This window comes from Tasmannia lanceolata, unplaced genomic scaffold (genome assembly GCF_043159265.1).
Source record: "Tasmannia lanceolata isolate RefF3 unplaced genomic scaffold, GAP_Taslan_0.1 ptg000079l, whole genome shotgun sequence".
NCBI classification, from domain to species: Eukaryota; Viridiplantae; Streptophyta; class Magnoliopsida; order Canellales; family Winteraceae; genus Tasmannia; species Tasmannia lanceolata.
The window spans coordinates 653,533-664,316 of NW_027518756.1; the positions used below are offsets into that span (position 1 = coordinate 653,533).

General features: G+C 39.4%; 1 protein-coding gene across 1 annotated transcript; it reads left to right on the top strand.

The window, feature by feature from the left end:
- The first annotated feature begins 295 nt into the window (after window positions 1-295).
- On the top strand, window positions 296-10,514 carry LOC143865443 (importin beta-like SAD2 homolog). The gene is made up of 4 exons (XM_077375821.1): window positions 296-385; window positions 6,015-6,164; window positions 6,239-6,321; window positions 10,436-10,514. The coding sequence occupies exons 1-4, from the start codon at window positions 296-298 to the stop codon at window positions 10,512-10,514; spliced, it is 402 nt and encodes a 133-aa protein (XP_077231936.1).
- Window positions 10,515-10,784: the final 270 nt, after the last annotated feature.

Consider the following 10,784-nt stretch of genomic DNA (forward strand, 5'->3'; position numbering starts at 1 on the left):
TCTTTGAACCGACTACCAATGGTTCGAGTCTCTGGATAGGTCTGTGTTGAGTCAACTTGTGCTGGTCTAAACCCTCCCTTAACCCTAACCTTAAATACCACCCCTCCCCTCTTTCCTCTCTCGCGCCCCCCCCTCTCCGTCTCTCTCCCTCACCTTCTCGCTATTTATACACCGAAAGGGCTTCGATTTTGATTAAAATCCTCATCATATAATTTCATTCATCTGTTCTCTCCGACTTCTTAATCTGATTCTCTATTCACTGCAACCTGATTTTTAGGGTTTTTTTTTTGGGATCATGGATCTACCGAGCCTTGCTGTTGTTCTTCAAGCCGCACTTAGTCCTCATCCGGAGGAGCAAAAAGCGGCAGAGGAGAGCCTCAATCAGGTGATTTTTAGGGTTTTTTTCCTCTATTTCTGACTCAGTATTGTAGACACCCCATTTTGACCGTACCCTAAACCCTTCATGATTGAGTAAAACCATATCAAACCAATGCTTTAGGACCCCAAATTTCGTCCCAAGGTAGCTTAGAGTCCCAGCTAGGTCCCCATAAAATTTCGTCAAAATCCGAGCGCGTTTGCCTAGCGAACGAGTCGAGAGAGGACCGCAGTGTAAAACATAAAAGGGGGGTGTGTTATCCTGAGAGGGGGGCGAATTTATTCTGGAATGGTGCGTTTTTTTTATCCGAATGGGACACGATTGTGTCGCGCACTCATCAAAACATCGCGCAAAACCGCACGCTTATCAAATTCAGCAGTGCTGATATCAACACCCCAGATTTCTCTATAAATATGAGTTTTTAAGTCTTTTTCAAAACAAAAAAAAAGAAAAAAAAGAAAAAAAAAGAAAAATCCGAGAGAGAGAGCGAGATCCATCTTCGTCTTCTCCGATCGATCATCGGTTGGACTCCGGCCAAGCTCCAACCGATTAATCCCTTTCTTTCTCCCTTTTTTTACTGAGAGCAAGAGAGAGAGAGAGAGTTTCTCTCCAAATTTCCGATCCAAAACCCGTATTCTCCGATCAAATTTTTCCTTCACCGGCCAAGATCTGATCGGATTCCGGCAATTTTGCAGCCAGGTTCTTCTTTGATCAGACGTTTTGATTTTCTAATTGTTTCTCTTGTGTTATTCCATCTCAAACCCTATCATCTCCAAATCCCAAGCCCTAATTCCTCATTCGACACCCTAACCTTGGCTCTTCCATTTATTTTATTTTTTTCCGATCATGCTCCGATTGTCTCCGGCAATCCTCCGGCCAACATTTCTCCTCTGGCCAGCTGCTCTTTTGTTAGATCTATCCTATGTTCGACTTACAAACGTCAGATCCCAAAGCTTTAAACCCTAGATCTATGCTCCTAGACCTTAGATCTATGATCTCTAGCCCTAACCTTCATTGATTCCGGCAATTTCTAATGGAATCCGGTTACTCTTTTGCCATTGCCAATTTTTTTCTTTCTTTGAAATCTTTTAAAGTCTATGATTCTTTAGATTCTAGAGATCCAAGGCATTAGAACAGTTTTTTAAAAATTTTCATAGGAAAATTGTAGAGAGGGAGAGATCAATAGAGAGAATAGAAATTCGGACAGAGAGGGAGAAAATTGGCCGAGCAAAGGAGAGCTTTCATCTTCTCCGGAGAGAATCTTGTTGGAATTCGGCATCAATCTGACCGTGCAACCATTATTTTTTGTTCATTTCCTGAGAAAATCTCAATCAGCAGAAAACAAAGAAATCAACAATTCCCAGTAGGTATGGATTTCTAGTTTGACCTACGGATTCTTTAAATGGTTATTGCTATTGATGGTTTACAAATTTTTTTTTTTTTTTTTTTACAGATCCATCAAAGTTCTGTGTTTATGATGTTTTGATCCATGTGTTGCTGTGTTTACAATTGAATTGGGATTTCCTTTCATTAACTTTAGGGATTCAATTAGCAGGTGGCTATATATACAAAACTTTTATTACAATTTGCTACTACAGATTTCTGGTACAATCAGTTTTTTTTAGTTTATATAACAATAAGATTCTCAAAATTTCTATGCATGAAGGTTGTTATTATGTTTTGGACAAGAGAAATGATACTAATGCATCCATTCTCTGTCATTCGTATTAGCTCTAAATTGATCCTGTTGTTTGTTGCGGCTATAGCTGAAATGACCCTGCTGTTCAATATATGGCTATCAATGTTCCAATTCCCATTCAGTCATGCATTATTAACTCCATACATATTGAATTGTGCTTCACCCTTGCATGTTAAGCAATCCCCAATTATTTTCAATCAGGTTGTTGAGGTTTCTTTAGAAGTTGTCGTATCTCTTTTAGAGATCCCAGGTATTAAGGGTTAAGATGTCTTGATATTGGATCCTCTGTGTGCTAATGTTGACAACATTTTTTCTCTCTCTTTCTTTTTCTTGATTCGTTAATTTCTTAACGACAGTAATGGCTCAGGACAAGAATAAAATAAGATGAACTCGGGAGTGGTACATACTAGAATGTAGAGTCCTATTATTCCTTTGGTGTTTAAAGACAAATATCCTCCTCTTTGTAGTTTATTCTGTGTTAATTTCAGAGTTTGTAAGGGTTCAATGGGAAACATGGGGTAAATTCTTAAATGCTAGTCTCATCTAGATTTCGTAGTTTTGTACATAAGTTCAAGCTTTATTTTTTATTATAATTCAAGATTATAATTCCAATGAGTTGTCTACTCTCATGATCAGTATTGTCAAGATAATTGCTTTACAGGCTATGTAAGATCAACATTATTTCTAGATTGAACCAAGTTGATTTTATTTCTTATTGAATTAACTAATTCGGGCAGTTCATGAGTGGTTATATATTCCACTGAGAAAATAAGACAGCATTTGGGTTTAATTGACTGTGTTCATTGTGGAATAAGTCGATCAGGGTAGTAGTTTTCCATCTTACTTGAATTGATTTTGTTTCATATAGAACTGGTACATCAAAGCGGTAACTCCATTTCCTTTCATCTTTTCTTTCCCTTTTCGGGATCTCTATATTGGATTTGAGGGTTTCCTTCGTTTTCATTCTTGCCTTCGGCTTCAGAGTTTATTTCAGCATTGAGATTTAGTGATAACGGAGTGTTTCATGAGCCAACCCTATCTTTTCCCGTCTTAAGATTTTACAGATAAAGGGATCTCTTTCTTAAGGGCATATTCTTCATATCCATAGGATCGTTTCCTAGGGTATTGTCCTTTAATTTAGGAAGTTATCTTGTCCAGTAGCTTATCATCTTCCCTATCATAAGGGCGATGAAGGCGTTAGCCCAAGCCCATTTTTAGGTGACTTGCTCGGTCCAAGTAGCACTCCCCTCTTATTTTTAGACTTACTCAGTGTTTAGAAACCCTTATAATTTGTCCTCTCATTGCAAGGGCGATGAAAGAGTTATCTAGAGCCCTCTTTTAGGAGACATGCTATGTCTCGGTAGAAAATCAAACCTTTTGGAGACAGGCTTTGTCTCATTGGCCCTACTTATCCTTTTGTTTTAGGAGACATGTCATGTCTCATTAGAGCCCTTCTCAGAGTCATTAGCATAGGAGTCTGTCCTTTTGTGTTAGGAGTCAGTCTTTCAGTTTCAGGAGTCAGTCCTATCATCATAGGAGTTAAGATTCTTTCTAACCTCTCATCAAATCGTGTGATCTTTATCCGCTCCTGCAAGGTATAGGATGCTGTCCAACCCTTGCAGAGTTGTTATTCTGTTCATTCCCCCGCAAAGCATAGGATGCTGTCCAACCTTTGCGGGATATCAGGAGTCTGTCCTCCCCTTATGATGATAGGAATTTGTCCTCTTGTGTCAAAAAACATAAAAAACATTTCAAAAACCAAAAATCTCAAAAATCTTGAGTCTTTTAAAAGTAGTTAGGAAAGTCTGTTCCGAACTACGTTGGCTTGATCCCTCTCCACAGGGTACGTAGTGCAGCTTGGGATCTTTATCCCAGGTCCAGCCAAACCTTTAAAAATAAACATTTCAAATCTTCTCAAAAATACAAAAATCTTCAAAACCTTTTCAAAATTTTATTCCCTCTAGAGTTAGGAGTCCGTCCTAGTTGTTTGAGGTGTTTTAGAGTTAGGAGTCTGTCCTGATTTATATTGATATGGTGTGTCCTGTCGTGTGAGTGTCCCTAGAGTTAGGAGGCCTCGAGTCGATCGGTTAGACATTTAGTCGAACTGATGGCTAGACTAGGATGCATATAGTCAGCCCGCGGTTTTCTTTAGGATGCACAACCTAGTTACACATAGGATGTATGGCCCACCTGCAGTAGCTTAAGGGTAACCAACTTGCATTAGTTAGGGCATATAGAGAGTCCTAAAAATTACAATTCACCTGAACTTAAGCAATCGTACAAAAAGCTTTAAAAATCAGTCGAGTCTAGTGGATCGAGTCTAGGATAGCGGTTCTAGATGGTTAGGCATCATAGTTTAGAATAGGTCATCGAACTATGTTGACTCCGATTTTTCCCTAGGCCGGGATACGTAGAGCAGCTAGGATGGACGGCCATCTTGGTCCGAGTCAAGTCGCATTAGAGTTTTAGGATTCATCTTGTCCAGTCATATATAGAGTTGATTTGTGTGTTTTGCTGTGTTTTCTTACTTTCATGTACAGATCCTATACCTTTAGCTGTAGCATGCTTGTGTTTGCACACCAGAATTTAGACACCAATTAGGTATGACATTCATAACCTAGTTATTCTCAGGTGACACTTCTTTCATTTCTTTTTCTGTGTGCTTATTAATCATCTCCGAGACATGCATAATTAGATAGACGTCTTCTTGGAGATATTCGTTCCCATTTCATATGACTTTCGCCCAAAACTCTTCAAAATTATTAAGTAAATGGCATAAGAGACCAGGTGTTTGCACTTGGGCGGATGAGGTGCTCTTTGGACCTTCCGAATTCGTAACCAGGCACGAACCTTTCTTTCATAATCTCTGGTTATCTGTTGCAACAGAGCATAGTATGGGATCCTTGGCCCACTTCCTTGGATGGCGACTCTTCTTTGTTTAAGGTACGCCTCGAATCTGGGCCAGTCCCCGAATCGAGAGGTATCTCACCTTTTATCGCCACTCATGCTGCGAGAGGCATTCTTCTTTCGAGAGTTCCTTGGTAGAGCTCTCCATTCACGTGGATGATCCTGAGACTGTTTGTGTGGGGCTCGTCCCCCGCCTCTCTTGGATCGGGGTCCACAAGTATATTCTATTTTAACAACTTACAATCTTTTCCATATGAATTTTTGTTGGATGATTGTTTAGCAATCTAGGTCTAAGTGTTTTTTTACAATATGTATCGATTTTCTGATTAAAGTTAAATGTTAGCTGTAGTTTGTTTGGTGAAGAAGAGTTGATATTGATAAATTATAGATTTGTTCCACTAATCTTGGATACACTACAATTAGCCCTAATGAGTGTTTATGTAGAACACTTAGAAATCCTATCTATTAAATCTAGCTTAGTTGCTAATCTATCTAAACTTTCTAATCTTCCACACACCTGATCAAACGGTCAAGATCTGATGTATTCTAACAAATACGTTGTGGGTTTATTTATTTGGATTGATTGCAGCAATTAGCTTATATTAGTTAGTCTATGGCATTATCAATTTCACATCTGTTGATTCTAAAAAGGTTGTTTTGTGGTAGATTCATTTAAAGGGTCTCTTTTATTTGGATTGATTTAGTTAGTGCGTAATTTGTAAGCTTCGAGTTATGTGGGATCTGAGTCCAGCTTATTACGTGTTCTTAGATTGAACTGCTGTTGATTTCGTTCTTATTCATTTTACTAAATGATTTCTTGATAAATCTGAGATTGTTCACTGTTGTCTTAATTCTTACATGTTATATTTGTACGCTAAAAAATATCTTAATTGAATCTTGATACTCATCAGCTCTTTTTCGGAGTGCTCATATTTTTATTTTATTTTTCATAATTCAAGATGCTTTGCTATTTTTTCTCAGTTCCAGTATACTCCACATCACAATTCAACATGTTTTGCTATTTTTTCCCAGTTCCAGTATACTCCGCAACATTTGGTAAGGCTGTTGCAGATCATTGTAGATGGTAACCGTGACATGGCTATACGTCAAGTGGCCAGTATTCATTTCAAAAACTTTGTGGCTAAAAATTGGTCGCCTCATGAGCCTGGTATGTCTATATCAGTAAGTGAAAGTTCAATCAATTTATTCTCCGTATGTGATTTTAACAGTTGTTGTATCTAATTACTATAGATGAGCAACACAAGATTTCAACTACTGACAAAGACATGGTCAGGAACAATCTTCTTCGATTCATTGTTCAAATTCCCCCTTTGTTGAGGTACATCAACGAGTGGCCTTCAGCAACATATTTAGCGTCGTGATTGGAAATTTGTGATCATAATTGCTAATTCTGGTTGATCAATTATCTCCTTAGGCTGCATCACTACGGTCCTGTTCGTTTGAGATTATGACAATCGATTGTGAGTACAGAACCAATTATTGGACTCAAAATTAAACGTAAATTTGAGTCCAATAATTGGTTTTGGACTCGCAATCGGTAGGCATAATCTTAAACGAACGGGGCCTAAGGGATTACATTGCCTGCATACTTCTCTATATCTGTTGATTCTTTGTTTTTTTTGTACAAATACGAAATTATGGCCCTGTTCAATATTTCTATTTGCCTTTTAAGCTTCCCTTTTATCCTAAATATTTTTGGATTTTATGTCTGCTTCTAATTTCTATTTTTTGGTCCTGAATTTCACAACTTCCTGTTTTACCTAAATCTATGTGAACTACCTTTTGTCCTTTCATTTTTTAAGTGAAAGTTATGAAACCAAAAGCGATTTCTGTGGAAGATCTCACATTGAAAGGTCATAGGTGTTATGTGGAGCAAAATTTATTATCAACTCTATAATTTGGATGCTTGTTATATATGAAAAATGAATTGTTATGGGGGAGGTGACTAATTTCGTGAAGTTAGAGTACATCGGCCAAAGTGTTGAAGTGTGTTTCTTCAACTATCTAATTGTTTGAGATGTCCCATTCAATTTAAATTGTAGGTTGGGGTGTAGTTATCGAAAACCCATGTCTCATTCACTGTTGTTATACTAGCTAGTCCAATGTAAGCTGAAGTGAATTGAATCTTTTGATGGCCTCCCACCAATCCCCCTTTGGTTGAAAGAATAGATCCCAAATATCAGTTCTGCCCTTCTCTCCTTTCCCTATTTGGAGGTCCTTTCCATACATCTGCAGTTACATCCAAACTCAAGAGCAACTCAGAAAACGATCCACTAATTTATGAGTTTGACACAGTTGAGGTCCCTCAAAAAAAAAAAAATCACCAACTCTCTTGCGCACTTCTTGGGTTGAAGAGTCTCTAGTGATCATCTGTGTAGAAACTTAGGTGAGCAAAAAAGGGCGTCTTGCTTCCAATGCTAGTGAGATGGCTGGGTGTTGGTATATTTGCGGGAGGAATCTCAGTAGTTGTGTCAGCCTGTTCACTGATTTGATCCAGGCTGGGTATTCGACTCTTGAAGCTTTGCAGGCTTTATTGTTGGAGGAGTGTTACCGTCATAGCGTGGGGCTCTCTGGCGGGCTGTAATTAAAGAAAATGATGGGTACGGAGAGAATGAAGGTAGGTCTTCTGAATGGTGGTCAGGGGGTGAACGTGATTGTTGTAAAGAATGGAACTGCCACAATGAAGTTGGGGAAAATAGCATCTAGGAACAGAGAAAGAGAGAAGAAAGTTGTTCCTAAATCCCCTCCTAGCCAGGTTCAAGGTGTTACCTGGAGACTGGCTGTGTAAAGAATTTGGTTACCATGCCTTCATGAAAGGAGTGGAATTTATGTGGTATTGATACAAGCCATATCATGGGAATGATGCGAGGAAGGCATTGAAGATCCAGGGTATCGATATCAAGATGGTTTGCTGAAAAGTGGCCTGGTTTCTATTTTTGAGGAAGGAAACCATCACACTGTTACCATTACCATACCGGGGATGGAAGTGGAAGAGAGGGTAGTGATTTTGAAATTGTGCCTCATCGGAAAGGTGAGAAAGGAGACATGGGAGGTGGATGAAATCCATGATTGGGCTCGCTGGTTCTGAAGTATTCCTATCCTCCCCAAACCAAAGCAACTGAATCGGAATGAAGTATTGTTTTGGTTCAAATCAGAGACGCAAGCTACTGGTATTCTCAGATTAGGAGGTCGGGCATTTGGCAAACATCTTATGGAGTTGGAACTGTGGAACTAGGCTTACCACGTTGTGGCGAAGTTCGTTTGGGTAAGATTTTTAGGCACCCCCTACTTGCTAAGGCTTAGTCGATGGTGGAGGCTTTGGGAAGCTTATTTGGAATGATTCTGAAAATCAAAATGGAGGCGGTCGAGGGGCCTAGTTTGGAATATGCTTGCGTAGGGCCTTTGGGGCAGTTCTGAAAATCAAAATGAAGGCGCCGGAGGGGGGCCTTTATTTTCATGGGGAATTGGGCCTTCCTCAGCATTTTGTCTAAGAACTAACCTAACATAGATTTAGACAAACATGTGTGAAATTTAACTTGCACATCCCCAGGTTTGTGAAAATTTGTGGGTTATTAAAACCACTTAAAAGGACTTACTTCAATAAATAAATATACCCCTAAAACTGTTAAAAAACATGTTCTACTGCTAATTGTATAGAGGGGCGTTGGCTTATGGGGGCTACCAATGCCCCTTGGGCTCGAAGGGGATGACCAAGGGGGGTTTGATCAACCTGGCCCCGACGTCGCGATGGTGCTACTCAATAAAGATAATGCTTGCTCCTTTCCCATCACCAATTGGTTTTGAGATAGTTGGTAGCGCTACGATCCTACAGGTGGTATCAGAGCAAGGTCGCGGGTTCGAGACTCCCAGGGTCATCGCCGGGGGTGGGGTGGTGGTGGTGGTGGTGGTGGTGGTGGAGAGTGTTGGCTTATGGGGGCCAGCAAATGCCCCTTGGGCTTGGAGGGCATGGTCAAGGATGGTTTGATTAACGTGGCCCCGCGCCGCGATGGTGCTACTCAATGAAGATAATGGTTGTGCCTTTCCCATCACCAATTGGTTTTGGGATAGTTGTTAGCGCCATGATCCTACAAAGGGGTCACCAGAAATCACTTTAAGACCAAACTACCACAGCTCGTGCTGTATGGACATGGGTGGGGCCCATCTTAAACCTCTCCAATTTTAAACATAAGATCCTTTTATGATTATTGGACCTTAAGTTCTTGCTCTCCTCTTTGACTTCTTATTCTTCCTCGTGGATGATTGTCGAGCATCTCTAGGGCTGGCATTGGAAGTATAAAATGCGTGGTTCCTTATGTCTGATATCTTGCACACTTCTAGGGAATGTAATTTGTAATATATGCTAGATGTAACTGGGGACATCCTTTTTTTTTCTTCGAATTTCTGGAGATACAAACAAGGTGATCCACTTGTAGATGTAGTTTTGGTGCTGTTGTAGTGATATAACTTGATGTTAGGACTTGACATTGGGTCTTTTTTGCTGAAAGTAATCATCGATTCAATCTTTTTAGTTTACTCCATACTGATTAAACAAAGTCATTTATTGGAGGGTTTTTTTTAGAATAATAGTGATAATTTATCAAAGAATGGCCCTGCTTTTCAGATGATTGAACAACCGGGATCAATTTTCTTATGATACTTATTTGACATTCATTAAACTTATCCAATGAATTATGAGTTCAATAAACCCTTTTGAGCAAAAAAGATGGATCTTCCTTGCTCATCATTAGACAATCACGTACATACGTGGTATGGGGCTAATAGTTCTCCTTTCCCATCTCATGGAAAACCCTTGGCATATTTTTAGATTCTGAACAGTTTTTTAGGTTCTTGTTTGCATATTTTAATAAAGTTGCATATTCAAACCTTTCCTATCTGTTAGTATCATTTCACATTGCACATAGGCAAATGTTTTTTTTTTCAATGGTAAAGAGATTTCATTGCCGATCCCAACTAGTTTGGGACAAAGGCTTTGTTGAGTTGAGTTGATTAAAGTGATTTCATTAAAGAAAACAGAGACCGAGGAGGTCCCCTAAAAGTACAAAATCATAGAAAGAGTAAGAAAAGAGAAAATGTATACAAATCTTATGACTAGGGAGGGAGGAAATCAAAGAGCTCCATGCTCTACCGGGCAACACCCTTTCTAGCTAATATGTCCGCCTCCCCATTAGCTGGCCGCCTAATATGAATAAAGGAAGTTGATGCCGCCCCAATCCTATCCTGGATCTCATCGAATAAGGCGGCAAATCTCCTTGGGACCCCGTGTGAGCCTCTTAGCCATCTAATGGCATAGGCAAAAATGTTTATTGGGCCTTCTCTCTGTTGTAACTCATTTACTGAATGGATTCCTTTTGATGATTGCCAATTTCTATTATATGGGAGGAACTGTCTGACATCTACTTTGCATCGAACAGAGCACAGCTTGGTGAGTGCCTCAAAACGATCATCCATGCTGATTACCCAGAACAATGGCCTACCCTCTCCAATGGATAAAGCACAATTTACAAGATCAGCAAGTATATGGAGCTTTATATGTATTGAGGATTCTTTCTCGCAAATACGAGTATGTCTCAATTAAATTTACAAATGAAAATTTCTCCTGCTATATTTTGTTGGTGATTGTGTATCTGATATGCCTTTTCAATTGTTTGATCATCAGTCTCCTCAATTTAATTTGGAAATAGACATGATTACTGGCAAGAAGCATGCCAAAATTTCTCGTCAACACCCCTTATACCTAATATTGTAACCCTTGCTTCTGAA

Coding starts and splice junctions, on each gene's coding strand:
- LOC143865443 (XM_077375821.1), top strand. CDS start 296: ATGGATCTACCGAGCCTTGCTGTTGTTCTTCAAGCCGCACTTAGTCCT. Junction 386..6,014: donor CAGAGGAGAGCCTCAATCAG/GTGATTTTTAGG, acceptor ATTTTTTCCCAG/TTCCAGTATACTCCGCAACA. Junction 6,322..10,435: donor CAAATTCCCCCTTTGTTGAG/GTACATCAACGA, acceptor TGCATCGAACAG/AGCACAGCTTGGTGAGTGCC.